Raw genomic sequence first — 22,605 nt, 5'->3', positions numbered from 1 at the left:
GGGTAGAACTGTGCCCAAAGCCATAGGCTCTGGCTCACATTTCATAGTCATAGTCATCTTGACATCAAAACCTTTTTCCCAGACAGGAAAATATCACACAGTGATCGGTAATTCAGACAAGACGGTAACTATATTGATAAGTATCTTGGGGGTCAGGGTGAAGTCTTGAGCAAATTTCAGGCATGTTAAAAACTGCTAAAAACAAAAACAAACAAAAAAAAACCCAAAAAACAAAACAAAACAAAAAACCGAGAGAGAATCTATTTGTTGTATGTCTTCGGCAGGTGGGTTCCCTCACAAGCAGAATAAAAGACAGTCCAGTAACTGGGAGTTGCATAAATACTTCTTATATTCTTTTACTTAAGGTTAAAGTTGGTCTTACAGAGTTAAACAGATCCATTAGCTGAACTTCAGAGGAGAGAGAAACCCCAGCACTGAGAGGAGAGTCATTGCAAAGGCCCAGAGTCCAGTGGGAGCCTTACAAGGAGGCTGAGCTTCCTATGAGCTTCGTAGGGAGCTGGGGATGCAGCTTTGCTGGCTGGATGCATGCCTGTTAGGGTATAAGACTCACCAGAGAATGATATCTCAGATTTAAATAGTATGTCAAAGCAAAGAGCATTTATTTAGCTGAATAATAATAATAATATGGAGCTGTCTCCCCATTTGGGAGTGGAGACCTCTAGTGGGCTTAAAGGCCCAGCTTTTATTGTCTGGGGAATTTGAAGGAGGGGGATGTGCCCTTTATCTTGATTGGTTAGTTCTATCAATAGGGGTCTAACTAATTTTATAATTGGTTAGGCTCTGGAGACCTCACTGAAGGGTTGTTCATTTATCTTAGCTATCTATTTTAACTTCAGGCCAGATGACAAGGTGTTCTTGGATAGAATGCCTGACGCCGTGGTTGGATGACCACAGGTTCTGGGTTCTCATTTCTGAGAAACAGAAACTTAGGCCTAGTCTCCCAAATTGCCAGTTTGTAGCCTGTCATAGATTAACCCTTAGTCCCTTGATGTTCATCCTATGAAAACTCTGGGTTTTGTCCTTGGCAAGGCATAGCACTAGGCATGACCGTGTAGAACTACAATATCAGCACACGCATGGTGGAAGCTGGAGGATTAGAAGTTCTTCCTTGTCTACATTGTGAATGTGAGACCTAATCTGGGTCCCCACCACCCCTGCCCTCCCCCCCAAAAAACCCAAACTTCCTTAGTATTCCGAAAACCCAGAAGAATCTGTGTGGCATGATTAGAACTTTCGATATAATTACAATGTTACAGTTTGCTGTGCCTGGCAGGCTTTTCACCATTGAGATATTTTTGGAAGAAAGTTTGAATGCGTTGCCAGGCATCCAGCTGTGCCCTTGATTGAGCACGTGGCTTACCTCCATTGAAGACTGCTTCACCCAACACGAAGTGTACAGTGGCTATGGGAGGAGGAAAATAAGGTGGCTCAATACAGTGACCAGTTTCTGGATAGTAGATTATCTGGGGTCTGTCTTTTCCATGGGCTTGCAGGCGTTCACAGGCTATACGAGCATAGACGTCACTCTTCCAGTTGTGATCATCCATGCCCACAAGAAACAGGAAGGGTCCCTGGGCCTTTTCCAATGGGATAAGACTCTGGTGGTTGGGTTCCTCCAGTGGATTGTTCCACATATCCCTCAAATCCATAAGGCCTGACTTATTTTTTGTTTGATCACACCCAAGCTCAGGAACAAACAGATCCTTGTAATACAGAGGTACTAATGTGTTGGCCACACAGGCATTTATAAGGACAGTGGCTGTGATGTTGTCCTTCAGGAAAGCAGCCATCGAGAGGCACAGATCAGCACCTTTGGAGACACCAATAAGTCCAATATTTGGGCCTTTCACCTATGAGGAGAGAGAGGAATAACAGGTGTAGGGTTCATAAGTGGAACACATGCAGTGATTTTATATTCTCCAAGTACCATCCTCAAATATAATTCCTTGTCTTCCTTATACAATAATCTATAAGTTAAAAACAAGCCTGCTAATAAATAAATTGAGTATATAGACTATCTAATGTTTATAAAGACCAGGCTAAAAGTATACACAAAGGCCCTTGTAAGATAAATTAATGGACTGTTAAATATTTTTCCTAACTTAGCAGCATAAAAAAAAGATATAAGATCAAGCTCTGCTTAAAACCTTAGAACTCACTTGTAGTTCTGAGAAGGAGCCAGAAGATTAAAAAAGATTGCTAGAGTTAGTTTGAGCACAAACAGAGCAGTTCAAATGCTGAGAGAGAAGCCAGATTGAATAAATCAGCTGGGAGAGGAGTTTGAGCCAGAATAGCTGAGTGGACCCAACCAGCCAGAGTTCTGAAAGAACAAGAAAGGGTGAGCTTATTCAGCAGTAAGTGTCAGAGGCTGAAAACAGTCTAGGCCTAGATTAGAGTGTACAGAGGCTAGATGCTTCCAGGACTGGGCCTAGGTTAGCAGACAGAAGCAAGAAGCCTCCCAGACAACAATTACATTAAGCAAATAAATGATACTTTTACATATCGACCTCTTGTTTTTGTAGGGCCTTATCTCCCCTTAATAAGACCATTACAGTTCCAGATCATGGCTAACCTGAACTTGCCACGTAGACCAGGCTGCCTTGAACTCATAGAGATCCTCCTGCCTTTGCCTCTCAAATGCTACCATGCCTAGCACACCTACCTAGGTTTTAATAGCTCTGCTGAGAGTCATCCCTGAACTTCAACAAAGTTAGAGCATCCTATAGTTCCTTACAGAACATCTTCTCCCTTAACATTAGAGTGTTCTAGATGGCAGCAAAAGTTGTGTCTGTGGTAGTTTGAATGAAAATGGCCTCCACAGGTTCACGGGGAGGGAGTGGCACTTATTAGGAGGTGTGGCCTTGTTGGAGGAAGCATGCCACAGTGAGTTGGGCTTTGAGGTTTCAGAAGCTCAAGCCAGGCCAGTGGCTTATTCTCACTTCCTGCTGCCTGTTAATTCAGATATAGAACCCCCAGCTCCTTCTCCAGCACCAGATCTGCCTGTATATGCTGCCATGCTTCCTGCCAAAATGACAATGGACTAAACCTCTGAACCCCCAGTCAAATGTTTTCCTTTATAAGAGTTGCTGTGGGCATGGTGTCTCTTCACAGCAATAGAAAACCTAACAAGTCAGTCTCATTTAACTTACACTTACTGAAAATATTTAAAATAAATGTTCTGCTATCAGATACTTTAAACAACCATACAATTTGCCAGGGTGGGAGGATACCCGGGGGGGGGGGGGCACCTGCTCAGAGGAGAAGGGGATAGAGGATGGGGGAGGGGAAGGACTGTGTGTGGAGGGTGATTGGGTGAGGGGCAGTGAGCAGGACATAAAGTGAGTAAGTAAAAGTTAAATTAAATTTAAAAAAACATAAAAATTGTCTTAGAGTTATCATTACTGTGGTAAAATACCACGACCAAAAGCAACTTGGGGAGGAAAGGGTTTATTTGGCTTATCCTTTCACAGTACATACTGTCCATCATCAAAGGAAGTCAAGCCAGAAACTCAAATGGGGGTGGGGAGTGGGACAGGGTCCTGGAGGCAGAAGCTAATGCAGAGGCCATGGAGGAGTGCTGTTTCAGGACCAGCAGCCCAGCGGAGGCCCCTCCCACAATGGGCTGGGCCCTCCCACATAAATCACTAATTAAGAAAATGTCCTATTGGTTTGCCTGCAGCTTGATCTTAAGGGAGCATTTTCACAATTGAGGCTCCCTCCTCCCTGATGACGCTAGCTTGTGTCAAGCTGACATAAAACTAGACAGCACAATAATATTTATCACCCCGTAAGCCTTGGTGAGGAGTCTTAATATTATCAAAAACAACATTCCAATGCCAGTGCCACCAACGGTCTCAAAGATGTCTTTTTTTTTTTTTTTTTTAGTGGCGCTTTCCTACTAAAAACTTATATTAGTGTTAGTAATGGGAAAAAGGCAAGCCTCTGAGATGTACTTGGACAGTTGTTGGGAGAATTCAAGGTTAGCAGTTTTTTATTGCTTTGGGAGTTGTGGTGTTTACAAAGGGAAACAGTTAAATCTTAAGAGATAGGAGAGCTAGGTAGAAATAGGATAATCTTAGCAGCTGTTGAGGGATGCCTAGTCCACGTCACCCTCCTCTGTATTCAGGCCAGCACTGGAACCCACCTGAGGATGGCGTAGCATCAAAGCTAAGGCTTCTTCAAAGTACTCCAGGCGAACGTCACTCAGATTTTCAGGGAGGTCTTCAAACTGGAAATAAGCCAGGGCAAGCACGGCAAAACCATGCCCAGCCAGAAGGCTGGCTCTATGTTCACATAAGCCACCGATACTTCCATACAAATCGATGATCCCAGGGAACTGGCCCTTGCCTGCAGATGACCACACATCATACCACAAAAGGCTTTAGTTGCTCAAAATATATTTGGGGATTCAGATTTTTGGCAATCAGCAAGAAAGTCTCTCTCTCTGTCTCTCTGTCTCTGTTTCTGTCTCTGCCTCTGTTTCTCTGTCTCTCTCTTTCTCTCTCTCTCTCTTTCTCTCTTCCTCTCTTTCTTTCTTTCTTTCTTTCTTTCTTTCTTTCTTTCTTTCTTTCTTTCTTTCTTTCTTTCTTTCTGTCTTTCTTTCTGTCTTTCTTCCGTGGGAGACCTGGCTTTTTTACATTGTATAAGGTGTCCTGGAACCCTTGATCCTCCTGCCTCTGCCTCTCAACAGTGGACTTACAGATGTGTGGCCGGGGACCCCCTGAGTGAACCACATGGAGCCAGGAAGGATCAATGCAAAAAGCAAGAGGCATTTATTGTTCCATTGCACTGGGTTCATCCCAGACCCAAAGGAGAGGTGGCGAACTCCAGCACCTGTTTGGCAGAGTTTTTATATGGTTATCAGGGTCAGAATGTAGAGCATCAGCAACTAGGCACAAAATGACTGGAAGGAACAGTGCACCCTTTAAACTGATTGGTCTTTAGGGAATGAGGTAACAAGGACTTCCCTTGTTTGAAGGTGGGCAACAGTCGGTCCTGCAGAATGTGTCCCCATTCCGCCCTGTGGTCTGAGAAATGGTAATTAGCCTCTCCCTTCTGGAGGGACAAGAGTTTCATGACCTTCCCTAAGTTCCTAAGCTGACCTTTTCAGCATCACACCTGGATGGTTTTGTTTTTGTTTTTGTTTTGAGCCAGAGTCTCACTCACTATGTAGCGCTAGCTAAGTTTGGAACTCACTATACAGAACAGACTGGCCTCAAACTCAGAGTTCTGCCTGCCTCTGCCTCCCAGGATTAAAGGCCTGTGCCACTATGTCTGGCTGGTTTTAATAAAGCTACAGAGAAAAGAGAAGTGTAACAAAATATCTCCCCTCCCTAATTTGTCACAATGATAATAAAGTTTAAAAATAACACACATCTTCCAACAGCCTTTTCCAGTTTCCTTAGAAAATATCTAAAAATGCTTTATGGGTACAGAAGAGTCTTAGGTCCACCAGGGATTACTAGAGAACAGTCCTGTTTTCTTGGTATCTGTTCTACCTTTAAAGAAGGGCACCCTACCTTTGCTGAGTTGTTTTGGCACCTGAATATTTGTATATGCTGTTTCTCTTGCTAACTGTCCTATTCACCCTCTCTCCTGATGTGCTCAACTTCATACTTTGCAACTTTCAAATTAGATAGTCTTAGACACATTCTCACCAGCATCTTAGCCAGAATCTCCCTCTCAGGCGATTTGCCACACTGTATTATAGGTATAAGAATAATTCAGCCAGGCAGTGGTGGCGCATGCCTTTAATCCCAGCACTTGGGAGGCAGAGGCAGGTGGATTTCTGAGTTCAAGGCCAGACTGGTCTACAGAGTGAGTTCCAAGGCTACACAGAGAAACCCTGCCTTGAACCCCCCCCCCAAAAAAAAAGGAATAATTCTATTGGGATATAAGTTTTGCCCCAAATATTGATAGGCCACATCTCAGTTACTTTTCTATTCCTTCGATAAAACACCATGACTAAAGCATCCGATAAAATAAAACATCTAATTTGGAGATGATAGTTTCAGAGGGTTGGAGCCCATGACCATAATGTGATTGGCAGGGTGGCTCTGGAGCAGTAACTGGGAACTCATAGTTTGATCCACAAGCAGGAGGCAGAGAGAGCTGAGAAAGGTGCTGCCTTTTGAAACCTCAACAGCCAACCCCAGTGACACACCTCTTTCAACAAGGCCACACCTCCCAATCCTTTACAAACAGGTCTATCCACTGGGGACATGATATTCAAATACATAAGCCCATAGAGGCCATGTTCATTCAAAGCACCACTGGCCACATAGTAAACAATGAAATTTTCAGGGTTTTTCCTCCTCCCTCATTCTTTTTTCCTTTCCTCATTTCCCTCTTGTTCTTTAAGAGTCTTGTGTAGTTCACACTAGCCTCACACTTGCTTTGCAATGTAGGATCTTGAGCTCTTGATCCTCCTGCCTCAGCCTCGCAAGTGCCCGGGATTTCAAATGTGTACCCCTATAGTGTCTAATGCATTTACTTCTTTATCATGTTGTTTGCTTTGTCTTATTTAAACCTTGATAACATTGTGGTGTTTTGAATAAGAACGGGCCACATAAGCCCATATACCTCAGTACTTAGTCATTAGGGAAGTGGCACTATTTGAGACAGATTAGGACGTGTGGCTTTGTTGGAGAAATTGTGTCACTGGGAGTGGGTTTTGAAGTTTCAAAAGCCCACAATAGGCCTGATGTGGCTCTCTCTGCCTATGGGTCAGGTTTTAGCTCTCAGCTACTGCCTGAGTGTCTGCCTACATGACCCATGCTGTCATGATGATAATGTACTAAACCTCTGAAAATGTAATGAAGCCCCCAATTAAATGTTTTCCTTCCTAAGAGTTGCCTTGGTCATTGTGTCTCTTCACAGTTATAGAACAGTGAGGAGGATAAATATTCTTTCTGGATGACTTAACCAGCCATGATGATTTACAGAGCTCCTATGAAAGTTCTGTGGAAGTCTCCAGAAATAGAGAAACTGTTTCTAAGACTGGAACAGGTCTCAGTTCCAGTCACCGGCGGTCCCACGTACCAAGCAGACATTAGTAAAGTTTAGAAAGTGCCCAAGAGTTGTAAAAATGAAGGATATTCTCTTATTTTGTGCAACAACCACCAAAGTTAGTTTCAAAATTCTGTGTTCTGCAATGACTCTAGTACTTTCCTGTGGCTGGGAGGGGTGCGCCAGGAACCATGTTTCTCCTGTTTTTACATAGACTTTTCTTAGACCAGGGTTTGCCAACATCAACACAGCATCCATTTGTGTATGTGTGTGCTCTGTGACCTCCAGGAGGATCTGTGTGACAAGTTCCACAGACTGAGGCGATTGACCTCAAAAGGTGGAGGCCTCCTGGAACCGGTTGTGGAACTATTTGCCAGAGGAAAAAAAAATATTGAGCCGGTTCACATGGCAATCTATCTGTTTTATTTTATCTTATTCCTTTTTTTTTATTTACATGTTCTTGGTAGCCTAGACCAAGATCTTAAATGCGAATAATGGGTAAGAAACCATTCCTTGAGATGGGGTCACTAACATGACCTTATCCCCGGGGAAACCAATGCTTTACTTTCGAAATCATTTACAAGACTGTTATGATAGATAAAAACTTTCCCAACAATAAAATTTCATATGGCTGCACGTGCGTCATCGGAGGTGGGTTTTGGTATGTGGTAAAGAAAGCCTTAATTAAAAAGAATTAAAATAGTTTAAATTTATGCATTGAAGATTTATTTTAAAAATCAGGCATTAGGTATTAAATAATAATTGACCATGGGGCTAGAGAGTTAGCTCAATGGTTAAGAATATTGACCATAACGACTTACTAACCTGCTCTTGGAAATATGCCACTAGCCTTGGACAACCTCCCCAGTGAACACATCCTTTTAGAATTGGTATATTTTGATGATTTATATTAATAATGATGTTACCTGTTCTGTTTGTGATTCATTGAAGACATAGTTTCAGAGTTGTGATGCTTGGATGATTTTTGTGCTTCACTGTGCCGAATGATTTTTGTTGGTATTTGGGATTGCTTTGCTGGATACAGTCTCCAAGAGTTGTAGTGTTTGGGTTTTTTTTAATGTATAAAATTCCCTGCTTGAGAGCTGCAAAATACACTCAGATTCAAACGGCCTGTGTTTGCTTCTGTTTGTCTCCGCCAAATCCTTACCCACCTAGCTTTGAGGACCCTCAATTCCGGAGACCCCCATACCCGACTGGGGTGGTCTGTGGCAAGTGCTTGTGCTTGAATGTCCTGGTGTGTGTGTGTGTGTGTGTGTGTGTGTGTGTGTGTGTGTGTGTGTGTGTGTCTGTATAAAGGCCAAAGGTCAATACTGGATGTCTTCCTCAACAGTTCTTCATGTTATTTTTGAAAACTGGAGCTCACTGGCAGGCTGAACTGGCGGTTAACAAAGCCCGGGAATCCTGTTTGGGCTTCGAGGCCTCACAGCATTTTACAGGCATTGCCTCTGGTGCCCAGCTTTTTACCTGGGTATTGGGGACTTGAACTCAGTCAGATCTTCATGGTTGCCAAGCAAGCAATTTACCGACTGAGCTGTCTCCCAGCACAATGTATCCATTTGGAACAGAATCATTTTGATCTGGGGCTGTTCAGTATTTGGTGGGAAGGGTAGAAAGTTAGCAGGATCGCTGGCCTATACTAGCTAAATGGAAACAGCACCCCCTCCCCCAATACACACCTTCCACCGCCACCAAAACGTTTCTCTATGTAGTCCTGGCAGTCCTGTTACTTGCTCTGTAGACCAGGCTGGCCTTGAACTCAGAGATCAGCCTACTGTCTCCCCAGTACTAAAGGTGTATGTCACCACCGCTGGGCTCCAGTCTTCATTTTTGACAAGCACAAAACTCTGCAGATATTGCCAAATGTCCTCATGAAGGGGCAAGGATAACTCTAGGTTGAAAACCACCACCAGCATGTTTATGGTAGGGAAAGGTTTTGTAGTAAACATTTTTGTGCGCTTTAATGGTTAGGGAACATTGTCTTCATTTGTGGGTTAAAGGCTCTTTGAAAGTTTGATGTGAAAGGAGGCAAAAGTCACTCTTACTACAGGCATAAGTTATCAGTACTCCCTCCCTCGTGTGGCTGGCATTTAGTGGATTTCAAGTTGCACTCCCTCTTCAGCATATAGTTGAGGAATTCATGGTGTCTTAAAGGGAAGGAAACTTGGTAGAAAATTTACTCTTAAAGAAGATTGAGAGAATTTGGAGAGTGGGGACAAGGTTACTAAAGTTACAGTTATGTGACAGACCCTACATGGAGTCTATTCAGGACCAAAAAATAGACTAGGCTGTGAGCTTAGGAACCGGGTGGGTAGGTGGGTGGAGAGCTGCTCACCTGGGGGCAGGAAGAGCGTGGCGCGCACCCGGCCCTCGCGCACGGGCACGCGCCGCACCCCGGGAGCCATGAAGTGACGCTCGTGCACCGCCCGCGCCAGCCGCTGCCCGCCATCCGGCTCGTGTCCGTCCAGCACCTCCAGCTCCACCACGAAGGGTATCTGCACATCGCGCTTGATCAGGCGCCAGAAAGGCCGATCGGGCTCCATGGCCCAGAGCAGCCCCATGGGCTCGAGCCCCGAGAAGCTGCCGCCCAGCGCGGGCGTGCGCGCCAGGTCCAGCTCGCCGTGGGAGTCCGCGCGGTAGCGCGCGTGGGCTCGGAAGAGCATGCCCTTCTCGTCGCGCAGGACAGAGCGCAGCGTGACGGGCTGCTCGGGGGCCAGGCCGCGCACGGCGATGCTCAGCGGTTCGTCCCAGCAGCTGCGGCCCGCGGGCTCCACGCTCAGTGTCGCCGCCATTAGGAGCTGGAGGCCTCGGGGAGCGCCACGCGAGTCCGGAGCGGAGCCTGGCCTGCTGTGGAGCCGACCTGGTGCGTCTCTGGGAGTTCCCGACCCCTGGCTCCCGTGCCTCAGACAAGACAGGAACAGAAAACCGGCTGACTCTATACAGGAAAGATGTGTGAAGTCAAAGTAGCAGCGGAGCTCTGCCAGGACAGAGGATTCTGCTCACGTGGTGTTGAGGATAGGCGGTGACACTAGATGAATAAGATCGAGGCAAAGTCTGGCCCTTTGCGTGGATTCAGTAGTAGCTTTCTATAAAAACAAACAACTTTAAAATACTGTATTACTTTTATTTTAGGCCTTTTTTTTTTTCTACTTTAGGGAAATATGAAAGGCTAGATACTTTATAAAGAACAGAGATTTATGTCTTACAGTTTTGAAGTCCGGGAAGTCTACGTTGGAGGGGCCCATATTCAATCTCCTGTCATACAGTAGTGGAAAGCTAACAGCACTCAAATTGGGTGTAATGACTCAGACACAGGAGGATCATTGTGTTAGGCTGACACTCCCCGTCCCCCATCCCCCCCACCCCCCTGCAGAATAGTTGTAGCCATTCTGTTCTATGCCTGCCAGCTATTTCATATTATTGCTGTAACATGCCTGCCAGTCACTGACACAGAGAAGTGACTTGGCTCAAGGACATGTGACCACATACCCTGTTTTGTTCTGTATTTTCTGAATGAGATTTGCTACTCTTAAGAAATTACATGGGGCTGGAGAGATGGCTCAGTGGTTAAGAACTGACTGTTCTTCCAGAGGTCCTGAGTTCAATTCCCAGCAACCACATGGTGGCTCACAACCATCTCTAATGAGATTCAAGGCCCTCTTCTGGTGTGTCTGAGGATAGTGACAGTGAACTCACATACATAAAATAAATAAATAAATAAATATTTTTTTAAAAAAAAGAAATTTCAGAAAGCTTTATGTAGGACCCATTAAATCAAAGGTCAATATGAACTGTTATGTTTAAAATAACCACCAGGTAGCCCTTCCTGCGCCTATGAAATGAGGTCACTCTGGTTTTCATAACTGACACTGAAGAATGCTACTAATAAGCCCCAAAGTTGTGACTATAATACGCATGCTGTTATCTCAGTACTCTGAAATTCCCCTGTTCACCACCCATCCACCACCTACCCTACCTTACTCAGCACCAATCAGCTTAAAGGTTAGCTGATAATACTTTGTCTAGTAAACCAACTGCTCCCCTCCTTGCCCTTTGAACTTTTGAACCTGGTTTTTCCTATAAAAAGTCTACTGTGAGAGCAGACTGGACTGCAGTTAAGTTCCCAACAAGTCCCTTTTGCAGTACTGGATGCCCAGTATTAAGGTGTGCGTTCAATAAGCTACTCTTGCTTAACTGAGGTCACTGTTAGTTTGGTTTGAGTGGCAATTCCTGAACCCCAATAATTGTAATTCAAAGCAAGCCTGGGTTGCATAGCAAGATCCTGTTTTAAACAAACACACACAGATGGAACAAAGCACACAAGAAAAAAGGCCACACTCATCCTTCAAAGAGAGAACTAGAGATGACCCACCCCTGCTGTAACTCACTCCATTCACCAACATGGAGTTAAAGTTTCTACCTAGTCTTACAGGGGCAGTGGATATGGAGTTTCTATCACCCGATGCCGGGTGATAGTGGTGCATGCCTTTAATTTCAATACTCGGGAGGCAGTGGCAGCTGGAGCTCTGAAGCAGCTGGGTCTCTGAGTTCGAGGCCAGCCTGGTCTAGAGTGAGTTCCAGGACAGCCAGAGCTACACAGAGAAACCCTGTCCTAGAAGAAAAAACTGTCTTTTCTGGCATACAAGCTTTGAGAGACACTTTGAAACATAGGAAACACACATATGAAAAGAATAGGTTGAATGTGTCAAGTGAATTGATACACAGAGACACACAGGCAAACCACCTAAGCACAAGATCTGGAAAAGAAACTCTCAACACCAGACCCTGGGAGCCACTCTTCCGCTCCAGGCATTCTTTCCCAAAGATAATTGTTTTAATCAGGTTTGCATTACTGCAAGGAGATATCCCAGGGCATTAATTTATGGGGAGAAAATGTTTAACTAAAGTTTCTGTAATCCAGTCCAAGATCTGGGGCCTCCACCGACGGAAGCCTCTTGTGGGAGTAATGTGGTCAGCAAGGTGAGGTCCACCGACATACACATCACATCACGCTTTAGAAAGACAGACATTAGGATTCTACAACTCCATTCACGGGCGCACTCCAAGTGGCCTAAAGAAGTCACTACCTCCCTCCCCTCCTCCTTGTTTTTCTTTTTCATGAGACAGGGTCTCTTTGTGTAGCCCTGGCTGTTCTGGAACTCAACTCTGTAGACCAGGCTGACCCTGAACTCAGAGATCCACCTGCCTCTGCCTTCCAAACGCTGGGATTAAAAATGTGCGCCACCACCACCCAGCTTCAACTGGGAATTTTTAAAGTTTTCTTTTCATCCCATTGTAAAGCCTCTGGGTCTGATATTTTCTATACATATTCATCCTTTGTGACAATGTGGGGATTCCGCTTAACTAATATAAGTACCTTGGTTATAACAGCTATCTTGTTATTCTGTCATGTACTCCAAGCCCTTATGACAAGCAGAGGCCTTGAATCAGTCAGCTAAGCATGCTGTAACATCCTCTGGTACTCAGATTACTTTTTAACTGAGATGAATAAGTGTTTGGTATAGCTAGGTACATTCCAGTTCTCATGGGTCACCCTTGGCAATTGTAGGGCATAAATCTTGTCACTGGGTTAAAAAAAATCTTCTTGTCATGTTGCTGCTCTAGACACATTTCTGTCTGTGAGTCCCCAGTAAATTTTATCCTGATCCAGTAAATTCTGGATCCCTCTGTTTTTTTTTTTTTTTTTTTTTTCCTTTGATCTCCTAGCGCCTACCACGTTTGGCTTCGTTTCTGGTACATCACGAGCAGGTTATTGTACCACATCACGTGCCTCCTGAGTGCAAATGGGATGCTTCAGTGGGCCAGGCCCTTTTTGTTTCCATTCATTCTTTAAACTCTTATGATGAAGGGGACCTTGTGGTGTCACAGGACGTGTCCAGCTGAAGCTTATGGAACCATAAGTAGGACAGAGAGTACTTTGTAATCATCCATGCCTTGATTTCTTTTTACATATTTCCTAAACTTTAATCTTTAGAGAAAATTCTAAGATTATCTTATTTTTTTCCTAAACTGATATACAGAATTCTCTGATATCAAATGTGAACAAGTGAATGAGGATATTTTTCTAAATTGTCTTTGGTCACCGGATTCTGTGTGGTTACTGTTGAGTCTGTGGCTCTGTTTGCTTGCTGTGTTTTTATTTTTTCAGACTCATGCTTTTATACCTATAAGCAAAGGACTAAATTTTCAGTTCTTGGTTTTGCATGCAGTGAGATTCCCCACCCCTATATATATGGAAACAGTAAAGATAAAGATAGAGGTGACCTAGCAAAGCTCTGAATCCTCTGCACCCAGAAATGTAGTATGTTTTAAACAAGCCTGGGTCTTGGTGTATCACATCTGTTGGAGCCAAAAACCTCCGAGGTTCCAGATCAAAGAAAGCAGCAGATTCTGGGATTGATGAAGTTGCAATTTATTGACAAAGTGTGTCTTGAGCAACAAAATACACAGGTGGGCCGTGGTTATAAGAGTGAGTACCCTAAAACCATCTAGCAAATTTTTGTATGCAGGGGTAATTTTGGGAAACTCTGGAATTTGTTGTTGGTGTCAAGTGATCCTGGTCCCTTGTAAATACTGTCCTCTCTTTCACCCCTAAACTTCTCACAGTACTCCTATTGAAGTGAATTTTTATATTTGTGTGTGTGTGTGTGTGCACACACGTGTGCGTGTGTGTTTTTGAGACAGGGTCTCGCCACATAGCTCTGACTGCCTTGGAACTCACTGTGTAGACTAGGCTGGACACAAGCTCACAGCGATGTGTGTGCCACTTCACAAGGCCTCTTTTTTTTTTTTTTAAAGACAGATCTATGTAGCCCTGGCTGACTTGGAACTCACAGAGATGGCCCACTGTGGAGAGCTGTGAGCAATCGCCATTACAAGATGGCACCGGCTTCCGCTGTGCCTAACTGGTAAACAAGTAATGTGCGCAGGTGCAAGAGTGAATTCGTGCCAAGTCACTGCCCATCCTGGGGCATAGCAATGAGGCGATGGGCAAGCAACAAATCAGGTGCTGACACACCACGCTGAGGTGTATATAAGCAGCACCATTTTCCAGGGTTCGGGGTCTTCCTCCTGATGAAGCAATAAAGGTTTGCTATAGAAGAATCCGGTTGTCCAAGTGTGTTCTTGCTGGTGAGACATTAGCTTGGAACAATTGGCGCAGAGAACCTGGGAATGCCATACCATCGCCGGTGCCAAGGGGACCCTCCGTTCGCAGGGCGGATTCAGAACTACAGGACCTGATTCATGCTGATGCCCCAAATTGGGGTGCAGCCCGTTCCTACTGACTACAAAGGGCCTCTGCCACCCGGAAGTGTCGGCCTAATACTGGGCCAGGCCTCCCTTACCTTACAAGGTCTTATTGTTCACCCTGGAGTCGTAAATCAAGATTATGAAGGGGAACTTCAAGTTCTCCGTTCCTGCCCTCAGGGTGTCTTTTCTATTTCACAAGGGGATAGAATAGCTCAGCTAATAATTTTGCCAAGCCTACATGGCTGTTTTCCTTCCTCTGGTGTCCCTCGAGCTGCCAGAGGGATTGGCTCTACTGGAAATGATTCTGCTTACTTAATAATGCCTCTTGACTCCAGGCTGTCCTTAGAATTAGTTATAGAAGGAAAACAATTTAAAGGGATTTTAGATACAGGAGGAGATAAAAGTATCATCTCTTCCCACTGGTGGCCAAAAGCCTGGCCCGTCACTCAGTCATCACATTCTTTACAAGGGTTAGGCTATCAGTCCTGCCCCACTATTAGCTCCCATTTTTTGAGCTGGCAAGCACCTGAAGGTCAAATGGAATGATTCACTCCTTATGTCTTACCACTCCCAGTTAATCTCTGGGGGAGAGACATTTTACAGGCAATGGGAATGACCTTGACTAATGAATACTCGCCACAAGCTGTTCAGATGAAGAAAATGGGCTATAAATAAGGAAGGGGATTAGGGAAAGGAGAGCAGGGTAGACTTGAACTGATCCCTCAAGAAGGTAATAATGGGAGACAAGGTTTGGTTTTTCCTAGGGGCCGTTGAGAGCTCCATTGCCATACCATGGCTTACAGAGGAAGCTGTATGGGTTCCTCAATTGCTGCAGACCCTCTGGGTCCCTGGTCTTCGAGGAACGGGATTTTTTAGGCAGATGGGCAAAAGAGTCGGATGAAGTGACAATCAGGCACACACAGGAGAGGTGTTGAATCTGAATGTAATGTTCTGGTTGAGCTTCAGACTTATATTACAACGAATTATCAGAGGATACAAATCACAAAAAGACAAGATACCCTGAAATTCACCAGTTACAGCAGAAAGGAATTTGCAGGAACTAATTAAATGTTTACATTAGGGATAACAAGCCCTGCCTTGGATCAGCCTAAAAGCATCAGGGGTTTGTTAACTCTTGATAGGCCTTAAGAGTAGTGTGTTATCAGGAGCTCTAAATTCTTAGGTCTAGTAAAACTTATCCTGTCTGGAGAGTTCCCCCTTATTAGAGTAGTATATCAATTTATACTTGACATGGAATGTAGCCTGTAGTAAAAGATTTCTATCTCAGTGAGACTTTTAGTCTCTTTCTGCAAACAGCTGAGTTAATGGCAAGTGCTTTATTTTTTTATGGTAGAGCTTAATTAGTTACTGAATAGGTTAAACTCCTTGCTGCTATCTGGATTCTAAGAACACTGGAAAAAGGCTTTAGCTATGTTAGAATACAATCTTAAAAGGCATTTACTATAAGGTAATACTATATAGAGTGCACGTGGATCCATACACTAGACTAATGTGGATTTGGAAAATTAACTTTATGGGTTAAGGAAACAGCCAAAGATCTGGGAGTAAGTTTCCTTGAAACTCTTTCCTCATGAGAAAGCTTTCAGACTTTCATCTGACAAGCTGACTCCACCGGAGTCCCGTGACACTCAATGGCCTCTCTCCTCTGAAAAATTAGAAGCAGCCACAAAACTGATCTCTGAACAGGTACGCTTGGGTCATTTAGAGCCCTCTACCTCACCCTGGAATACACCTATTTTTGTAATTAAGAAAAAAATCTGGCAAATGGCGCTTATTACATGATCTTAGAGCAATTAATGCACAAATGTGCCTGTTTGGGTCAGTTCAGTGAGGGCTACCATTGCTTTCCGCCCTACCCAAAAATTGAGAAATTATAATTATAGATATTAAAGATTGTTTTTTCTCTATACCTTTATGCCCTCAAGATAGGCAAAGATTTGCATTTACCATCCCAGCCATTAATCATTTAGAGCCTGATCAAAGATACCAATGGAAGTTCCTACCTCAGGGGATGGTGAATAACCCCACCATGTGTCAACTGTATGTGCAATTGGCACTTAAGTCAGTTAGAAATAATTTTCCATCATTACTTTTGATACTTTACATGGATGATATTTTGATTTGCCATAAAAATTCACAGTTATTGCAAGATGCATACACTATATTAATAAAAACGTTAGGGCAATGGGGATTGCAGGTGGCCACCGAAAAGGTGCAAGTTGCTTGAATGGGAACCTTCCTAGGGTCACTCATTTATCCTGACAAAATTGTTCCTCAAAAATTAGAGATTCGCAAAGATCAACTACATACCTTAAATGATTTCCAAAAATTGCTGGGAGATATTAATTGGCTGAGACCATTTTTGAAAATTCCATCAGCGGAATTAAAGCCCTTATTTGATATATTAGAGGGAGATACCCACATCTCCTCCCACAGAGCACTTACCCAGCTGCATGTCAAGCTTTACAAACTGTAGAAAAGGCCTTACAAGATGCTCAATTACAACGCATTGACGAGTCGAAGTCATTTGAATTGTGCATATTAAAAACCGCACAGTTACCAACAGCAGTCTTGTGGCAAAATGGACCCTTGCTGTGGGTCCACCCTAATGCTTCCCCTGCAAAAATCATTGAATGGTATCCTAATGCAGTTGCTCAACTTGCACTTCGAGGGATAAAAGCAGCCATTACTCATTTTGGGAAAGAACCTCATATGCTAATTGTGCCTTACACCTTTGCTCAAGTTCAAACCCTGGCAGCAACAACTAATGATTGGGCAGTCTTGGTTGCCTCCTATTCAGGACAAATTGATAATAATTATCCAAAACATCCAATCTTACAGTTTGCCTTAAGCCAAGCCATAGTGTTTCCAGTAATGACAGCCAAACACCCGCTTGCGGATGGGGTGGTGGTATATACAGATGGATCCAAATCTGGCATAGGTACATATGTAGTAAATGGCCAAGTAACATCCAAACAATGTAATGAGACATCACCCCAGGTTGTAGGGTGTTTGGTGGTACTGGAGGTCCTTAAAACTTTCCCGGGACTGCTCAATATTGTATCTGATTCCTTATATGTGGTTAATGCAGTTAATACGCTTGAAGTTGATGGTTTAATTAGACCCTCTAGCAAGCTTGTTCACATTTTTCAGCAAATTCAGTCTGCCCTGTTACATAGAAGACATCTTGTTTATATTACTCATGTCAGGGCTCATTCTGGCCTTCCTGGCCCCATGTCTCATGGAAATGACTTGACAGACAAAGCCACTAGAATCGTGGCTGCTGCTCTGTCCTCGCAGGCAGAGGCTGCAAGGGAGTTTCATAAATGCTTCCACGTGACAGCTGAAACTTTGCGCCGCCGTTTCACTTTAACCAGGAAAGAAGCTCGTGACATTGTCACCCAATGTCAAAATTGTCAATTTTTGCCTACTCCTCATGTAGGGGTAAACCCCCGAGGCATCAGGCCATTACAGGTCTGGCAAATGGATGCCACTCATGTTTCCTCCTTTGGAAGAAATCAATATTTACATGTTTCCATTGACACCTGCTCTGGTGTTATGTTTGCTACACCTTTAACAGGTGAGAAAGCCTTCATGTTATACAGCACTGTTTAGAAGCTTGGAGTGCTTGGGGCAAGCCCACAATCCTTAAAACTGATAATGGGCCAGCATATACCTCTGCTAAATTTCATCAATTTTGTCATCAAATGGATGTCACTCACCTGACTGGCCTTCCTTATAATCCTCAAGGACAAGGCATTATGGAACGTGCCCACCGTACACTCAAGTCTTATTTTATAAAACAAAAAGGGGGAGTTGATGAGACTTTGCCCTCAGTGCCAAGAGTAGCTGTCTCCATGGCACTCTTCACACTTAATTTTTTGAATTTTGATGAGCAAGGTCGCTCTGCAGCTGATCAACATAGCTCAGACCCTGATAGACCAAAAGAAATGGTGAAATGGAAGGATGTCTTATCTGGTCTGTGGAAAGGCCCAGATCCTATTTTAATAAGATCCAGGGGAGCTGTCTGTGTTTTTCCACAGAGTGAAGACAACCCATTTTGGTTGCCGGAACGACTCACTCGCAAGATATTAATCAAGGATGGTGTGGAAGATGCTGACCTCCCGAGGATTGCTTCTGATTCTGACAATGCTGAACTTGTCTCAGGTTCCTAGTATGATGGGCCAACAGAGATGGGCCATTCTTTCGGCTTTCTCTAAACCAATGCCAGTTCGCCATGATGCTATAGTTTTTCCAAAACTCTTTACTACTAATAAAAAAACTGGATTTACCATATTTGCCATTTGACTCTTTACAGGTCCTGTTAGGAGAAAATCGCTCCCTCCAAGAACAGGGTTCCCTATGTTTTCAATTATTGCAAAAGGGGGACTGTATTCAGCTCAGTATCCGTATGTTAGGATCATTTAAGGATAGTGGGAATGTAAATCTCACCCAAACCAGAGAAAAAGGAAATAATAGTATTATTCATGTTAGCTGGTTTTGGTGGCAATCGACAGTCTGGCTAAATTGTACATTCCTGTCTCCCAATTGGAATGAGATGGAGCGTCCTCGCCAACCCAGAATTGCTCCCCATTGTGGTGGAGAGGATGAAGGGGAGTTGCCATCATGGTCAGACTGCCAGTCGTCTGTAGCCAGATGGATTGATGAGCACAAACATTTTACCTTCTCCCTCAATATGTTGTTTGGGACTGAAGAAGAGTTTGTAATGAGAACGGGCCTCTTCTTACAGGACCGCAGAATGAGCCCTTACCACAAATGGCTACTTTGTGGGATTAATGGAAGCTGTACAGATCTTAATCCCCTTGTTTTCTTAAAAGGAGGTGCCGTAGGAAAGGCCATTTACACTGGTGTCTCCAATTATACCAGGATTGGGGTAGATGGACAACCAATGAGATATGTAATTCATACCGAAGAGATCTCTAGTTTAAATAAGACACAGATTAATCAAACAAGCTATATATCAACTCCAGTATGTGTCTATCCTCCCTTTTTGTTTATTTTATCTAATGATTCATTTGAAAACTGTGTAAATGATTGTTGTTGGATTTCTCAATGTTGGGATGCAACAAAGGACACCCGTGCCATGGTGTCCCGGATCCCACGTTGGATCCCTGTTCTGGTGGAAACACCTTCCACCTTATCCCTGTTTCGACAAAAAAGAGATTTTGGCATTACTGCTGCCCTGATCATAGCAATTTCAGCCAGTGCAGTTGCTGCTACAGCTGCAGAGTTCGCTATGGCTGGTACGGTCCAAACAGGCACAAAATTAAATCAGCTTTCAGTCGAAGTGACTGATGCCATCAATGTCCAAACTTCTGCTAGTGCCCAGTTGAAGGGAGGGCTGATGATTTTGAATCAGCACCTTGATCTGGTTGAGGAACAGATAGGTGTCCTATACCAATTGGCCCAGTTGGGTTGTGAAAGAAAATTGGGCGCTCTGTGTATTACCAGTGTTCAATATAAAAATCTTACTCGTGCAGCTAATCTGTCTAGACAGCTTTCCTTGTATCTTGCAGGAAATTGGTCCAAAGGATTCAATGAGACTCTTGAGGCCCTGAGGGAGTCCGTTCTAAGGATCAACTCGACGTGAGTGGACCTGTCGTTGACTAAGGGCCTCTCCTCCTGGATTTCATCTGCATTTTCTTATTTTAAGGAATGGGTGGGGGTAGTTTTATTTGGTGCTGCCATCTGCTGTGGGCTTGTGTTCATGCTCTGGTTGGTCTGTAAGCTCAGAGCCCAACAAAAACGTGACAAGGTCGTCATTGCTCAAGCACTTGAGGCCATTGAACAAGGGGCCTCCCCCGAAATCTGGTTATCTATGTTGAAATAATTAATGTTGTGTTGATAAGTTTAGGAACATCATGATCAGCCCTTGCACACCGCTGAGGTCTCCTCATTGCACGCAGTAGGGTGGTCTTAGATCCTTCTTCCTCATCACATTTTGCTTCAGCTAGCATCTGATATAGAGTTCGCCCTAGGCCAATTCTAACTATAGCATAAGTACTGTGGTATCCAGAGACGGGCAACCTTCCTCGTGTGTGGACCAACCTAAGACATGGGGCCTGGTGGCAATAAGGTTTCCCTATGACGGGTAAGGCCGTAGCATTAGAGGAATGACCTAAAACAGGAGCCACAGCCGATATGCAGATCAACAACTCAGGCCTAGACTAGCCTTGCTTTAATAAAACAAACTTTTGCTTTAATAAAACAAAAAGGGGGAGATGTGGAGAGCCGTGAGCAATCGCCATTACAAGATGGCACCGGCTTCCGCTGTGCCTAACTGGTAAACAAGTAATGTGCGCAGGTGCAAGAGTGAATTTGTGCCAAGTCACTGCCCATCCCGGGGCATAGCAATGAGGTGATGGGCAAGCAACAAATCAGGTGCTTGACACGCCACGCTGAGGTGTATATAAGCAGCACCATTTTCCGGGGTTCGGGGTCTTCCTCCTGATGAAGCAATAAAGCTTTGCTGTAGAAGAATCCGGTTGTCCGAGTGTGTTCTTGCTGGCGAGACATTAGCTCGGGACAGCCCACCTCTGCTCAGGAGGGCTAGGTTTATAGCCTCAGGCCATCACACATTTTGCTTGCTCCAATTTATCCACCTCAACCCCTACTGTGAGATGATTCAAGACCAGAGATGGCCTCTCCCACTAGGGCTTCTAAGACTCCTTAACTGTACAAAATGAATCGGTTTTTTACAAGATAACTGATCTTAGCTATTTTAATTTTTTTTAACTTTTATTTAGCTATCGTGTTACCACCAATCAATCACCCATTAATCACAATGGGCGTAGGTGTGGTGTATAGGGGCCAAATCCTCCAGCTTAGTTCAGCCTCAGTATCCCTCTGACCTCCCTGCCCACCCTAGATAGAGTCCTTGTCTTGTCTGAGACCCAGAACTTACGAGTCAGGAGCTCCCAGAGACGCGTCAGGTCGGCTCCACAGCAGGCCAGGCTCCTCTCCGGACTTGCATGGCACTCTTCTAGGACCCCAGCTCCTCATGGCGGGGATGCTGAGTGTGGAGCCGGCGGGTACATCCCAGGTTGCAAAGCCCCTTCTCTTTGTCCAATCTTCTATTCTTTCTACAGGTCTCTTAAAAACTCAGTGGCCCCTGGAAAAGCCTTGAGGACTTGGGTTCAGGGCTCATGAGTCCTGAACTGAAATTAACCAGAGAAGTACCATCCAAAGTTGCTTAGAAAAGCAGCGAAGTTCATCCAAGCCCAGAGAACTAGAAACCTGATCTGTGCTAAGACCCATGGATGTTTGTGCACAGGTTCACATTTGGCATGCGTTGTTCAGGCAACGTGAGCCAGCCCAAGCACCGGGGAACTTTCTAACTTGCAGGACTTTACTGCCACTCAGAGAGTCCAGAATCTGAAAGTGTGGCTGCAGAGTGCCAGGGAGTTTTGTTTCTTAGCTGATTCCTAGGTAACTCTTTCCCAGGGCCAAGTCCACAGCTTTGAGAGGGACTCACAAAGAGCTGTTGTAGGGAATTTGGCCAGTGACATTCGTGACCCTTTGACTGTTGAAAGGCTGATGAAAAGCAGTTTGAAGATCATCCTAGGATACAAGGACGCTCTGTTTCCTAAATATCAGTTAACGCTTAGTGCTGCAAGTTTCCATGGCTCCAGTGTTGCTGCAGAAGATGGAAGGGAGGTAGATGGTTCTCTGGCAAACGGCCTTAAAATAGGATAGCTACATATTTATGTGGTAATGTAAGACCCTGTATTAGTCAGGGTTCTCTAGAGTTACAGAACTTATGGATAGTCTCTAGATAGTAAAGGAATTTATTGATGACTTACAGTCGGCAGCCCAATTCCCAACAATTGTTCAGTCGCAGCTGTGAATGGAAGTCCAAGGATCTAGCAGTTACTCAGTCTCACACAGCAAGCAGGCGAAGGAGCAAGAACAAGAGCTAGACTCCTTTCTTCCAATGTCCTTATATTGTCTCCAGTAGAAGGTGTAGCCCAGATTAAAGGTGTGTTCCACCACACCTTTAATCCCAGATAAAAGGCGTAGCCCAGATTAAAGGTGTGTTCCTTAAACTCAGAGATTCAATCTTCTGGAATCCATAGCCACTATGGCTCAAGATCTTCAAACCAAGATCCAGATAAGGATCTCCAAGCCTCCAGATAAGGGTCACTGGTGAGCCTTCCAATTCCGGATTGTAGTTCATTCTAAATATTGTCAAATTGACAACCAGGAATAGCCACTACAGACCCCAACTCAATGTGTTTCTTAGAC

The 22,605-nt window shown here is 44.3% G+C and overlaps 1 protein-coding gene across 1 annotated transcript; it reads right to left on the bottom strand.

The window, feature by feature from the left end:
• Window positions 1–1,027: 1,027 nt before the first annotated feature.
• Window positions 1,028–10,157, bottom strand: Acot6 (acyl-CoA thioesterase 6). Its single transcript, NM_172580.1, has 3 exons — window positions 9,383–10,157; window positions 4,166–4,368; window positions 1,028–1,871 (listed from the first exon to the last, which is right to left on the bottom strand). Exons 1-3 carry the CDS (start codon window positions 9,837–9,839, stop codon window positions 1,272–1,274), a joined length of 1,260 nt encoding a protein of 419 aa, NP_766168.1. The 5' UTR covers window positions 9,840–10,157; the 3' UTR covers window positions 1,028–1,271.
• Window positions 10,158–22,605: the final 12,448 nt, after the last annotated feature.

The sequence above is a fragment of the Mus musculus genome, chromosome 12 (genome assembly GCF_000001635.26).
Source record: "Mus musculus strain C57BL/6J chromosome 12, GRCm38.p6 C57BL/6J".
Lineage (NCBI taxonomy): Eukaryota > Metazoa > Chordata > Mammalia > Rodentia > Muridae > Mus > Mus musculus.
This window is presented reverse-complemented; position numbering and strand designations above follow the sequence as displayed.